Here is a 14546-nt window from a genome sequence, read left to right as displayed (position 1 = left end):
CCCCCCCCTCCATCTTCCCGTTCTCATCTTTCCCAATCTAATCATTCCTCGTTCTCATTCTTCCTTCTTCATGTCATTGTCATGCTAAGAGTTTACTGTTCTAGTCCATGGTCTAGTCAAGTTTTCAATCATCTCTACCATACTATTTGCAGCGACATATCGTATTATTGTATCCTACATGTACCTACTATTGGTAATGAGATCATTATGTTCAGTATAATTATTTATTTTGTTTTATTTTGAAGTTCGAGTACATTCACTACCACATTGACATCCATCCCAGTTTCTTAATAATTCGTCTGAAATAAACATTTGTTTATTTAGTTACATTTTGTCATTCCCTCTGAAACGCAATCTACTTACAGGAGAAACAGTCCACTTTTTTTATGTTTATGTTTATCTTCACTTTTTACTGTACTGTACTGCATGTACTGTACAAGACATGATATGTCCAATGCATATGTGCAAAGAAAGACAAGGCAAGGCAAGCAAGGCAAATCATTCCTCCAATCGCTATGCAGACCCTGACAGCCGTCAAAGAAATAAAAGGGAAAAGAATGGCTAAGTACGCAAACGCTGTATATTCAGACAAAAACGACCCGGGTATAGCGCCTCGCTTAACTCAACTCAAATCATTATTAACCCAGATAGAAGATGTGCAAGAACAATGTGTTTTTTTTTTAATCGTAGATCTTGTCGTATTCGTCAGTCGTTATGTTTCCTGTGCAGTTAGTTCTTCACCACGCGCGGCCAGCGCGAGATGTACTCCACGTCGTCCAGAGGGCCCTTGCTCTGGTTGCGCACGTACTGCGTGCTCGGGTCCACCCTAGGCTCGTAGTCCCAGATGGTCGGCTGGCCCTTGATCAGCGCCGAGTACACCAGGCGGCGCCGGCGCTGCGACCGCAGCACGTCCTGGTGGATGCGGTCCAGGTCCCAGCGGGCGTGCACCTCCTCGACGAAGTGGCGCAGCAACGTCGCCGGGTCGGTCGTGTCGGGCAGACTGATCGATCGCGCCGGACTGGGGGTCCGCGGCGGAGTCGGAGTCGCCGGGATCTTCGGGAAGAACGATTTCTCGGTGCTCAGGAACGGCGTCGCGCCTGGCGTGTCTTCTGGCGTCGGGAGACCGGCCGTCGTCTGGTTGACGTGTGCCGGGATGGCCGGTTTGGCTGGCACGGGCAGGCCCGCCACCAGATTGACCGACTCGGTCGGATCCGCCTCCAGGTCGAACAGCATTGGCGGGTCGACCAGCGAGTACACAAACTTCCACCGTCCGCGACGGATCATGACGACGGGCGTCTGCGTTCCCTCGGCCATGTACTCGCCGAACACGGTGTCCGTCTTGACCCCGTCCTCCCCGGTAAGGTAGGGCAGCAGCGAGACACCGTCCATCGGCAGGCCGGGAACCAGCTCAGCCCCGACGAGCGAGACGAAGGTGGGCAGAATGTCGATCGTCGACACGTTCTCCTTGATCCGCTTGGGCGAGAAGCGGTTGGGCGCGTGCACGATGAACGGCACCCGGGCCGAATTCTCGAACCAAACCATCTTGTACCACAGACCCCTCTCGCCGAGCATGTCGCCGTGGTCGCCCGTGAAGACAATGATGGTATCGTCCCGCAGTCCACAGTCGTCGAGCGCACGAAGCAGCTTGCCCACGTTGGTATCGACGTAGGTGCAGGCAGCATAATAGGCTCGACGCGCCGCCTTGATGCGCTCCTCAGGGATCTCCTTTCCCCACAGATCGATGCACTTCAGCACCCGCTGCGAATGGGGGTCCTGTTTGTCCTGGGGAATGGCCGGCGTTTTGGGCAGCGGAATGTCGACGTCCTCGTACAAATCCCAGAACTCCTTGGTCATGGCGTAGGGGTCGTGCGGGTGGGTCATGGACACGGTCAAGCAGAAGGGCTGATCGCCGCGCTTCCGCACATGGTCGTAGAGGTACTGGGTCGACTTGTAGATGACCTCCTCGTCGAAATCGAGCTGGTTCGTGCGAACGACGGGGCCCGCGTCCATGACAGAGGACATGTTGTGGTACCAGTCTGGGCGGATGTCCTGAACCACAGCCGACGTTAGCTTTCTCTCCTGCTGTCCTCTCCCGCTTCTAACATACCGGCTCATCCCAGTTGACAGTCCAGCCGTAGTCACCCGGGTAGATGTCGCTCGTCAGACGCTGCTCATAACCATGCAGCTGGTCCGGGCCGCAGAAGTGCATCTTACCGGCCAGCGCGGTGTGGTATCCCTCGCGACGCAGGTAATGGGCGTAGGTCGGGACGTCGGCGGGGAGGTCGGAGGCATTGTCGTAGGCGCCGATCTTGGAGGGCAGCTGGCCGGTGACCATGACGAAGCGCGAGGGGGCGCACAGCGGCGAGTTGCAGTAGGCATTGTCGAAGACGACACCCTCCTTGGCCAGCCGGTCGAGATTGGGGGTCTTGATGGGCGAGTCCTTGTCGTGGATGGACAGCAATGGCGCGGCCATCTGGTCGGCCATGATGTAGAGGATGTTGGGCTTCTTGGCAGCCATGCTTGGACGCGCACGGTGTCGGGATCAGGACGGACAAGAACAGACGACACGAGACGAGGTCGGGCAGAACTGTCAGCGATCGAATGGGGACGGAGCAGAGGCAGGACGAGGGCCCAGGCCTGCTTTTGTAAAGCGAAAACGTGGAACGCGGCGTGCCATGACTCGGTGGGCCACGCCGCGGAACTGCAGGAACCGACGCCGTTGACGGTTGACGGCGCCAAACACCATATCCTGGGGCGATGGTGTGATTGCTAAGATTGCGGGGTTTAGCCGACCGCGAAGAGCCCAACCGCGCGCTGCCATCGATGCCATCAACGCCATACGCAGGATCTCCGCTCCGGATCGTCAGGAGAGGCGAGTTGCTTCAGGATGTCACGTGGAGCGGATGATTGCCATGTGACGCAGCGTGACCAGACGCGGGAATCCAATTCCTGAGCGAGCAGCGCAGTGGCACGCCGCTGCTGATAATAATCTGCATTAGTCATTATCAACATTGAAAAGTTTTTTTTTTCTTGGCTCTGTCGGTGTGCGCTATCAGCCGATCAGCCGCTCTTATCTCCACTTGACGCGGCCTGCGAAGCCCACTGCCACCGTGGCATTGCAGAGGATCTCCACAGCTAGTCGTGCTCTGTACAGCCGCACACTGCTGATAGCAAACATCGACCATCTTATCGCAGAGAGATTCGCATCGACTATTCGAGAAGACCAGCCAGACACCCGGAGAGAGATCTCATCAACAAGCACGACAGTCCGATCCGACTGCGCGTCTCCGGGTCGTTAGTGCAAGTAAATCGCCGATCCGATGAGCACGCCACCGTCAGCCAATCAGCGGCTCGCGTTTCTTCTTCCTGTCCGGGTCAAGTGGCGGCAATCCTGCCACCCACTTTCCGCATTCGATCAGTCCACCGTGATTACATAATCCCAGAGATCTGAACCGATAAGAACCCGACTCACAATTCCAATTGATTCTTTTATTATGCGAATCGGTCGTGTCTGTACGGAGTACTCGAAACACTGGCAAGGATTATTCTTATCAGTATTAGTAGTATTGTTGTTATGATTCTCGCCAATACTACCTCCATCCCACACTAGGTACTACGTATATCCATGCACGGTTCAACCCTATTTGGCATGCGGTCGACCATTGATGAAGATCCTTGTGGGGTGGGTGCCTGGTCTAAATTAAATTGATAATTAATCATGCTGAGTTGGCAAAGGGTCTCCACTGCACTCTACTGTACTCCGTATTGGATGAGAAGTATTGTACGGTGAGGAAGATAAAAAAATTAGTACAGTACAGTACAGTACAGTATGGGGTAGCGAAACAGGCCTGTAAGGCTTGTATATATAGCGCACTATACCGGAGAGGTAGAGGGTGGACCTATATGAATAATAATACCCGATCTGTCTCTCGTCTGAGCTATGCAAGAACGCCCTCTAATTCGACAATGGGTATGATGTTTCTCTACACACAACCTTAGTTACGTACACGCATGCTGTTCTGAACAACCAAGAGACGAGAAAAGCACTGCTTCAAAAAGACAGAGAAAGGGAAATAAAAAAAAAGCTCAATGGAATATAAAATATAGAAACACCGGACAACACTGGTGTTTAAAAACGGCACTTCGTGTCCAAGGAATAGACACAAGTCCCGGTATGAAAAGCGTAATATAGTCCAATTCAAACAAACACCATCGCATAACGACCGTTTCACACGGTTTCCTCTAGCTCTGCGGCTCTTATGTCCCGAGATCCAGGTGCTAGACTCAATCTACCTTGATCGCGCTGCGAAAACGTTAGTATCCCTCTGCGGAGAATATCTGCAACCGGCCAAAGATTTCATACCTGTAAATCCTCCTGACGAACGCATATGCCGTCAAGAAGCCCACCGTCCCCGTCAAGAGGCCGTACACGGCGCAGGCCAAGAAGCTGTAGCTGAAGAAGAGAAGACTCGACACAAATCCTGTTATGTGCAGCTTGAAAAGGTAGTACCAGATACAGTACGCAAAAATCCAAAACGCGCTGCTGCCTCCCGTCAGGAAGCTCTGCCACCACCAATGATAGTTCTGCGGCGAGAAATCCAAGTCAGTATAAAGTAAAGACCTGTGATGTCGAGTTTTATTCCTCACCTCTGAGCAGAGCTGGCTATACGTCGCTATGATCGTCACCTCGCTGACCGTCACGATCAAGATGGCGCAGACCACACTAAGGAATCCAAAAACATAATAATATCCGCTCTTGTCCTGCCACAGGTTCTTAAAGACAAACAGCAGCTCGATAAACAGCACCGCAAACGGGACCAGACCGGTCAGCAGGGGGCCATGGATCCCGCGCAAGTACCACGGCTGCGGCGGGATTTGGCGTGCAATCGACGCCGTCTTGGTCGGGTGCTCCCAAGGGGCCGCTCGCACGTAGCCATACCAGCTGCCCAGATAGACCAGCGGGACTTGGATCAGAAGCCAGAGAGCAACCAGTGCGATCAGCGTCCCGAACGGTATCGCCGTGCTGGACGCCTGGGCCCAGACAAACAGGTTCAGGATGAAGATCATACAGAAGGTCAGCCCGGGGAACAATGAAGCTGTCTGCGCAGCGGTTAGCAACAAACTCGTCACACCAACCAAAGGATGGCACGCACAATCAAGGTATTCTTTCTCCAGTGTACCCCTCCAAACGTCTTGTAAAGTCTCGCAGAAAAGTATCCCGAGAAGAGGCCAGCAAACACGAATAAGCCCATGCCAACGCTAACAAAGCCGCCACGGAAGCTTGGGTTCAAGACCCCCATGCAACTGAGGATCAGAAGCCCCGCGGCCATGAAGAGCAGCTGCATCCCAGATCCGACCAGAGGAGCAAGAAGACCGCTGTAAGCAGGCACCCGGAAGACGTCGCCGTGCAGCAGCTTCCAGCCTGCGATATCTTCCACCACTTCGTCGTCCGATGAGAGATCGGCATCCTGCTCGCCAGCCCCAGATTGCTCAAGAAGCCCTTCACCGGATTTCTTCTCCCCGACCCTGCCGGACTTTGACCGGGATTTCGAGCGGAGTTTCAATTTGCCATCTTCGAGAACACCATCTCCACGGCCCTTCACATCACCTTGCACCGTCCTTCCCCAAATGACGAGCACGGTCACACCCAATACCCCGGAGATGATCAGAGAGTTGATAATCGCGAGCCAGTGTGTCATCGAGCTATCGGTCTGATCCGTGAAGTACAGGTCCCACCGGTTCGACCACTCAATCTTGTCCTCTTCTCGGAAGTAGACAGAATAAGTGTATGGGATCCGCAGCTTCGCGCCATCGTCCACTTCGTCGTCCTCTTCGGGAATGTACGACGAATCGGGATACTTCTCGCGCAGTCTCGAGGTATTGGGTGCGATGTACAGCTCCAGACCGGGGTGGTCGCCGCGGACATCCTTTGGACAGCCACTCTCGTCGCGATCGTCGAGACCAATGCTTTTCGGATATATCTCCACGCCCACAATGACTTTACCACCTTCGTCACCGGCCTTGCCAGGGGCCTTCCGCCAGCGGATCACGATCGTGAAGTGATTGTGGATGAAAAACCGCGGCTTGCCATTTGAAGGTGAGATGTCTTGGTAGCCGAGCTTGAACCCACTGGCATAGTATTTCCGGCTGCGGTCAACCGTCTCGAAGCTGGTTGCTACAGGCAGATTATCCACGATCCATTCAGCCACATATCCGTTATTAATTAGCTCTTGGCCCCATTTGACCCCCTTGCGATCTACTTCCTGCGTGCACAGCGCCTGACAGTCGACGTCCTTGCCCATGACAAGCTCAAAATCAGATGTCATGATGCGATCGCCGCGCAGGATTTCACCCAGGTTGAGAGAGACGCTGTGTCCGGAGCCGAACGGAGACCCGCCATGCTTCTGACCGGTCGGAGGGCAGACGAACGGGAGATCATAGTAGGCATACTGAAGCTGCGTGTGGTCGGAGAAAATCTTGTTCACAAGGAGAGGGATGTGCTCGTCATCGCGGTAGCTTATTATTGAGTAGCCTAGAGGCGATCATGCGTCAGCAGTGGAGAGCAGCCGTGGACATTGACGCGGGCACCCACCAGGAATATAGAACGCGCGACAGCATGCTACCAGAAGCAGCCAAGTTACCACTGACCACACCCGAAAGTAAGCAGTTAATGCCATCGTGGAATGAGGCAGACAATCCGCCGTGGATGCCGACCGAAAGGCTCCGCTATCGGGTAGACATCAACCGTGCAAGGCCCCGATGTCCAGCAAAAACGGTGGTGGAGTGCAGTGCAGCCAGACACCGGCTTTGCAGCCCTCACTGTCTTCTCTCTCCGCAGCCCAGACTTGAGGGGTAGTCACCGAGTCACGCGAGGCGATGATCGTCGAGGCCGAGCAGAAGTAGCCTACGTAAGCGGAGAGAAAATCGCGAGTGGACTGCGCGGGACGGGGTCGGCGATGACTTAACGAGTGGAACCGGCACAGAGTACCTGGAGAGAGCAGGGAGGGGAATGCTGCAGATCAGAAGCGAGGGATCCTGGGACAGAGATCTGTCTAGCTGATTGATAAAAGGGAGAGATGAAGATCTTCGATCAACGCCATCAGTTGTTTCAGGTCGCCCATCCACGGCGGCGGCTCCGCCCCAGTTGGGTTTAGGTTCATTCCGACCGGAAGCCTCCTGGCCCGAGTGCAACGCTCCGTGGACGATCCTCAATACTCGATCGGATTGTCGCTGCTTCTAATTATATTCTCATAGTTACAGGACGCAATGCTGCAGTTCCATCCGCAGCTTCTCTGACAACGAAAAAAAAAGAGAACTTGCTTGCCCTGGCTGCTTGAAAACATCCGCCTCGTAGAAATGAAACAACGAGCCCAGTCGGTTATTGTTCCGTCGCCTCAATTAATTTTAACTGCACAGACCACTATTAATCGACGCCTCAATGCTGCTGCTACCAACCAGGGATTGGTATTATTAATATTGATGACCAACACGAGCATTTCCCCAGCGTAATAGGGGGACTCGAAATAGTCAACTCGCATTAGACATGTTGATCTTACAATCCATAAGGGAGTCACTAGCGCTACCGTTCTCTCAATGCCAACGCTAATGGGAATAGTCAAAGATCGAAGACTTTGAGTCTTACTCACGGGATGTACACACCCGTTCGTAACGTCCGGTCATAAATGGACGAGTAAAGAATTCATCAACTACCATTCTCGCAAGTGCAAAAGAACCACTCGCAAAGAGACCAGAGGGGTAAAAAAAAAGAAAAGGAACCAGCATAGGCGATGACAAGTGTAGAAAATGATCGCCACACAGCTCACGATGGATGGTTCAGCAGATATTCCACTGCCCCTTGCACACTACCTCCTGTCCTCCGCAGAGCTTCAATATTCTTCTCGAATTCATAGAAACCCATATCATTAAGTTGTCGCAGCTGTTCCGCATACCGCTCCTCCGGTGGTCGGTTATCTTGCTGAGGCGGAGAACCGAACAATCCTGCAAAAGGGTTGTTTGCTGCCTCCTGGCCCCCCAAAGCCTGGACAAAGTTTGACAAAAGCTGGGGATCTCGAAGGAACGGGTTGGTCTGTGGATTGAAGGGATTGAATGCGGCTTGGGCACCCTCCTGCTGTTGCTGCTGAGACCCGGCGTTCCCGTCCGATGTGCCAGGTTGCGTCTGTGGGACACCAAAAAGGGCAGGGTTGAAGAGAAGCGCAAAAGGATTCTGTTGATTTTGGGTAGCCCCGCCTGTCGTTCCTTGGCCGGTAGCATTTGCATTCTGCTCTCCGCCGGCAGGAGTCGTTGAACGAGCGTTCGCAGCGCCGCCAGCGGGATTGGCTCCAAAGAGGTTCGCGAATGGGTTGCCAGCCAGACCGGCAGCTAAGAAGGGGTTGACAGGCGGCGTCTGATTGGTCTGGTTGGTCTGGTTGGTTTGCTGCTGCTGCTGCTGGTTCCTGTTTTCTTCTGGAGTCGTGTTTGTGACACCTGGAGCTGGGAAAGCGGTATTACCAGCCACCGCCCCGAACCCAAATGCACCCAAGCCACCCATGGCTCGTTGAAGTTGTGCCATCTGGCGAATGGTGTTGGGATCAGTGAGCATTCGGCGGAACTCGGGGCTCTGCATCATCTGTCGGACAGCTGGACCCATTTCGCGAAACATGGGGTTCTGCTGGATCATCATGTCAATAATGGCGGGATTCTGCAAGGCCTCGTTCATGGTCGCCTGGACTTGGGGGTTCTCCAGCATGCTGAGCATCGCCTCCGGATCAGGAGGGGGGCCCATCTGAAAGAACGGTCAGCTTCAAGTCCACGTACATAAACCTGGAATGGGTGAACTTACACCACCGTCGGGTCCAAACATGCCTGCGCCTGGAAGCTGAGCAAATCCTGCGTATCTCGCACCCGTCAACCCGGCCAGTGGATTGTTGCCCGTGCCAGCGGCAATGTTGGTCGGGACGCCGGGAATGGACTGATTGGCATTGGCACCGGAGGTTGCCGTCGAGGGTTGAGCAGCGGGCGCTTGTCGCTGGTTGCTCGCTGCACTCTTTACCAGATGGATGGTGTTCCCTTCCTTGATCTTATACGTCGCGAGGGTCTCATTGTCCTTGAGCACGCGTCCAGAGTAGATCAGCCGCTGGCGGTCGGCGGGTGTGTCTGCATATTCTGAGCTCGACAGCTTGTTCTTGAGCTCAGCGACAGTCGTCGATGTCGGCAAAGTGAGGGTGAATTTGGCATCGTTGGATGCCTTGACGTGGAAGGTGATGGAGGAGTCCTCCGTCGTAGTGGTATCGTCAGCCATGATATCAGAGGCTAACGGGGGAGGGGTAAGCTGAGCGACGAGGGAGAATTGCGCAAGAGCAACGCTGGCTGCGGGAGTCCCTGAGGACCGAAATGGACAGAAAGGCCTGGATGCGCCAGAAGAGGGATGGGAGAGCAGACTGGAGGGGGAAATATATACGCTGGCGAGCTGGCTGACTGCAGTCAACCAGCATCTCCGCCACGGCGAATGCCCGGCCGAAGGTGGCAGAAACCCATCGTGCCCGTTCCGCTCTCGCTGCCTGAATGGCATTCATGCCTCAGGCATCAACAGCTCCCTTGGCAGCGGCTAACCCACAGCTTTTCATCCTCAGCTCTGCACAACAAATTTTGCTTCTACCACGAACGACATCACCGTCGTCCTCACTGCCACCACCGCTGTTCACCACACATAGCTCTGCTGGGGCTTGTGTCACTCCTGCCCCAGCACAGCAATGGGACCTTGCACTATCTAGCTTCTGATCCTCCCACAAAACGCGTCGCGTTCATCGCCTCTGGTCTGCGTGACCAGAGAGCTGTCTTAGCTGCCCACCATGGCGACCACGTCGAACATGTTTATGTACTCCCTGACCATCCAGCCCCCGACTGCCATCACTCAGGCTATTCTGGGCCAGTTTGCGGGAACCAAGGAGCAGCAGATTGTCACCGCGTCCGGCTCCAAGCTGACCATCCACCGGCCCGACCCAACCCAGGGCAGGATCACGCCCATCTACTCGCAGGATGTCTTTGGCATCATTCGCTCGCTGGCCGCCTTCCGGCTGGCCGGCAGCAGCAAAGGTATGCATTCCCTTCTCTGTCTCCTCGTGGTACGGTCATCTTAGTGATTCGTCAAGCTCCCGGGGCAGTTCGATCTTGCGTTGGCGATCCAGGCCTCCGGTTGGGATATGCCCCGGTCGACCGCATTGATGACATGGGTGCTTGTGGCTGAGCTGTGCTGAACATGTGTCCAGATTACATTATAATCGGATCCGACTCGGGCCGTATCACCATCATCGAGTACATGCCGCAGCAGAACCGGTTCCACCGCATCCATCTGGAGACCTTCGGCAAGTCCGGTGTCCGACGAGTCATCCCGGGCCAGTATCTGGCGGTGGATCCCAAAGGCAGAGCATGTCTGATTGCGTCAGTCGAGAAGAATAAGCTGGTGTACGTTCTGAACCGCAACGCGCAGGCGGAATTGACCATTTCCTCGCCCCTGGAGGCTCACAAGCCACACGCGCTGGTCTTCTCCGTTGCAGCGTTGGATGTGGGATACGAGAACCCCATCTTCGCGGCCCTGGAGGTCGACTATTCCGAATGTGATCAAGATCCCACTGGTAAGGCGTACGAGGAAGTGGAGAAATCGCTCGTGTATTACGAGCTTGATCTGGGCTTGAACCATGTCGTCCGGAAGTGGTCAGACCCCGTAGACCGCACGGCAACGATGTTATTCCAGGTTCCCGGTGGTGCGGACGGTCCCAGCGGGGTGCTGGTATGCGCTGAAGGCAACATTACCTATCGTCACTCCAACCAGGATGCTTTCAGGGTGCCGATCCCTCGGCGCAGCGGGCCAACAGAGAACCCGGAGCGGAAGCGCTACATTACGGCTGGCGTCATGCATAAGATGAGGGGCGCATTCTTTTTCCTTCTGCAGACTGAGGATGGTGATCTATTCAAGGTCACCATCGATATGGTCGAGGATGAGAAGGGGCAGTTGACCGGCGAAGTGCGCAGACTGAAAATCAAGTACTTCGATACCGTGCCTATTGCAACGAGCCTCTTGATCTTGAAGAGCGGGTTTCTGTTCGTCGCCAGTGAGAACGGTAATCATCATTTCTACCAGTTCGAGAAACTGGGAGATGATGATGAAGAGACCGAGTTTACGAGCGACGACTTCTCCGCTGACCCTTCGGAGCCTCTGCCGCCTGTCTACTTCCGCCCCAGGGGAGCGGAAAACGTGACTCTGGTGGAAAGCATCAATTCCTTGAATCCCCTGATGGATGCCAAAGTCGCCAACCTCACGGACGAGGACGCCCCACAGATTTATACACTCTGTGGAACGGGAGCGCGGAGCAGCTTGAGGATCCTGAAGCACGGCTTGGAGGTTTCTGAAATCGTGGAGTCGGAACTTCCCAGCATGCCGTCAGCAGTTTGGACAACGAAGCTGGCCCGAACTGACCAGTATGATGCTTATATCATTCTCTCTTTTGACAATGGCACACTTGTTCTCAGCATCGGCGAGACAGTCGAAGAAGTCACGGATACTGGTTTCCTTTCGACTGCGCCCACGCTGGCCGTCCAGCAACTGGGAGAAGACTCCTTGATTCAAGTCCATCCCAGGGGTATTCGGCATATCCTTGCTGATCGCCGGGTAAATGAATGGCCCGCTCCGCAGCATCGAACGATCGTCGCTGCGGCTACGAACGAGCGCCAAGTCGCTGTTGCTTTGAGTTCGGGAGAGATAGTGTATTTCGAAATGGATACGGATGGATCCCTTGCCGAATATGACGAGAAGCGGCAGATGTCCGGCACTGTCACTTGCCTCAGCCTTGGTGAGGTCCCGGAGGGCCGCGTCCGGAGTTCGTTCCTCGCCGTTGGGTGCGATGATTCTACTGTCCGCATTCTCAGCTTGGATCCCGACTCGACCCTGGAGAACAAGTCAGTGCAGGCTCTTACTTCCGCCCCTTCTGCCCTGAATATCATGTCTATGACAGACTCCAGCTCTGGTGGATCAACGTTGTACTTGCACATTGGTCTATACTCGGGTGTCTATCTCCGAACCGTTCTTGACGAGGTTACCGGAGAACTTTCCGACACCAGAACTCGATTCTTGGGTCCTAAACCGGTCAAGCTGTTCCGGGTGTCTGTAAAGGGCCAGACGTCAGTTCTTGCTCTCAGCTCCCGTCCTTGGCTGGGATACTCGGATGTTCAGACCAAGAGTTTTATGCTCACGCCGCTGGATTACGTCCCACTGGAATGGGGCTGGAATTTCTCCAGTGAGCAGTGTGTGGAGGGAATGGTCGGCATCCAAGGGCAAAATCTCAGGTGAGTAGCCACGTCGTTCTTTTCGTGTTTCATTCGATCTATGATGACAGTTACATTCACCGAGTTTCCATGCGGAAATCCTTTAAAAATTTACTCCAATTGTTCCTACTGAGATCATACACACTCTTCATTCGTCTGGCCTGCAACGGTGTTGTCAGTGGCTGACTTGAGAACTTTGACAGAATCTTCTCCATCGAGAAGCTGGATAACAATCTTCTCCAACAGTCCATTCCCCTCACGTACACTCCACGCCGGTTTGTTAAACATCCTGAACAGCCGCTATTTTATGTCATTGAGGCCGACAACAACATTCTGTCACCGGCGACACAGGCTCGGCTAGTCGAGGACTCGAAGCTCCAGAATGGTGACGCTGTGATACCTCCTCCGCAAGACTTTGGCTATCCGCGCGCAAACGGCCATTGGGCATCGTGCATCGAAGTGGTCGATCCCGTCAACGCCAAGTCAGTTATTTCGCGTATCGAACTGGAGGAAAACGAGGCGGCTGTCAGTATTGCGACGGTTTCCTTCTCCAGTCAGGACGATGAGACTTTCCTCATCGTGGGAACTGGCAAGGACATGGTCGTCAGCCCACGTTCCTGCTCTGCCGGATTCATTCACGTCTACCGATTCCAAGAAGATGGCAGGGAGCTTGAGTTCATCCACAAGACCAAGGTCGAGGAGCCTCCACTTGCTCTTCTCGGCTTCCAAGGGCGTATGCTCGCTGGTATTGGCTCGTACCTCCGCATATACGACCTCGGAATGAAACAAATGCTTCGAAAGTGTCAGGTCCAGGCCACGCCAAGACTCATCGTTGGTCTGCAGACGCAAGGCAGCAGGATCGTTGTGGCCGATGTCCAGGAAAGCGTCACGTACGTCGTCTACAAGCATCAGGAGAACCGTCTGATCCCGTTTGTGGATGATGTCGTTGCGCGTTGGACGACGACGTCGACCATGGTGGATTATGAGACGACAGCGGGTGGTGACAAGTTTGGCAATATCTGGCTGGTCCGCTGTCCCAAGAAAGTGTCGGATGAGTCGGATGAAGATGGGTCGGGTGCTCACCTCATCCACGAGCGTCCATACCTTAATGGCACTCCCAATCGGCTGGACTTGATGATTCATTTCTACACCCAGGACATCCCGATGAGCCTACAGAAGACGCAACTGGTGGCGGGAGGCCGCGACGTTCTGTTCTGGGCCGGCCTTCAGGGAACGATTGGCATGTTTATTCCGTTTGTCAGCCGTGAAGACGTGGACTTCTTCCAGAGTCTGGAGATGCAATTGGCCGCGCAGAATCCTCCTCTTGCGGGAAGGGATCATCTGATCTACCGCAGTTATTACGTTCCGGTGAAGGGAGTCATCGATGGTGATCTGTGCGAGACGTATTTCCTGCTACCTAATGACAAGAAGCTTATGATTGCGGGCGAGCTGGATCGGACGGTTCGGGAGATTGAGCGTAAGATATCGGTAAGCATGACTCTAGGCAATGGTGTTTACTTGACTTTGCTGACATATTCTAGGATATGCGGACAAGGGTTGCTTATTAGATTTGGTTCTGGTGTAACATCGGCCTGGCGTCTGGGACGGCGTTTGTCGACTTGCAAAGAGTATACCAGCCAAGTTTACGGTGTGCCATAGCATAGTCTTATTTATGACAGTGACGAATTGATAATCATGACCAAGCTTGCATAACCAAGAAGATTTAACAGGTAATCCCTTCAAACAGTAACACCCATCAGAACAAAAAAAATGAAAGTGTCAAGTCTCTTGCCTCGCTCGACCAGCCGCATTTTTTTACCCCATCGACTGGTCTTGAGCTGGATGCACCGGTCCGAAGAAATATAGAAAAAGGACCGGCTGTATGAGACGAGAGTGAATACCTCGATGATGTTTGAGTACGGTTTTATCCGCCTTTTTTTTCTTTTGGTCTACGGATATGGAATCGTAATTAATCTGTCGGGACATTCAACCATCCATTTATCATTGGTAGTTATGTGGTATGGTTAGGTTCGTCTGTAAGAACGACGGCTAAAATTAAAGGAAATGTTAATTTTTATTTGTTCTCTCTAAATCATTTAATTGTCTATTTCGAGGATAGATATGCCAAATGAAATGATCCCTTTGCAACTGCCACTGATAACCCTTAACCCTTTGCGGCCCTTGCTAAGGGTTATATATGCAGCACTTTAGGACACAGAGGAATAATG

General features: G+C 53.7%; 4 protein-coding genes across 4 annotated transcripts; 1 reads left to right on the top strand and 3 right to left on the bottom strand.

Annotated features, from left to right (window-relative positions):
- Nucleotides 1–729: 729 nt before the first annotated feature.
- On the bottom strand, nt 730–2518 carry T310_7471 (Choline-sulfatase; the record flags this gene model as incomplete). Its single annotated transcript, XM_013469740.1, has 2 exons — nt 730–2049; nt 2108–2518. 2 exons carry the CDS (start codon nt 2516–2518, stop codon nt 730–732), a joined length of 1731 nt encoding a protein of 576 aa, XP_013325194.1.
- Nucleotides 2519–4228: 1710 nt separating this feature from the next.
- T310_7470 (Multispanning membrane protein) lies at nt 4229–6677 on the bottom strand (the record flags this gene model as incomplete). Its single annotated transcript, XM_013469739.1, has 5 exons — nt 4229–4303; nt 4364–4447; nt 4648–5100; nt 5154–6532; nt 6593–6677. The coding sequence occupies 5 exons, from the start codon at nt 6675–6677 to the stop codon at nt 4229–4231; spliced, it is 2076 nt and encodes a 691-aa protein (XP_013325193.1).
- Nucleotides 6678–7819: 1142 nt separating this feature from the next.
- On the bottom strand, nt 7820–9298 carry T310_7469 (Ubiquitin-like protein DskB; the record flags this gene model as incomplete). Its single annotated transcript, XM_013469738.1, has 2 exons — nt 7820–8782; nt 8840–9298. 2 exons carry the CDS (start codon nt 9296–9298, stop codon nt 7820–7822), a joined length of 1422 nt encoding a protein of 473 aa, XP_013325192.1.
- A 550-nt stretch (nt 9299–9848) lies between these two features.
- Nucleotides 9849–13886, top strand: T310_7468 (Nuclear mRNA splicing factor; the record flags this gene model as incomplete). The annotated part of the gene is made up of 4 exons (XM_013469737.1): nt 9849–10092; nt 10266–12339; nt 12522–13806; nt 13860–13886. The coding sequence occupies 4 exons, from the start codon at nt 9849–9851 to the stop codon at nt 13884–13886; spliced, it is 3630 nt and encodes a 1209-aa protein (XP_013325191.1).
- Nucleotides 13887–14546: the final 660 nt, after the last annotated feature.

The sequence above is a fragment of the Rasamsonia emersonii genome (assembly GCF_000968595.1).
Source record: "Rasamsonia emersonii CBS 393.64 chromosome Unknown ctg1118621760548, whole genome shotgun sequence".
In the NCBI taxonomy this organism is placed as follows: domain Eukaryota; kingdom Fungi; phylum Ascomycota; class Eurotiomycetes; order Eurotiales; family Trichocomaceae; genus Rasamsonia; species Rasamsonia emersonii.
Note: the sequence above shows the minus strand (reverse complement) of the source record. Positions and strands in the feature narration are given on the sequence as shown.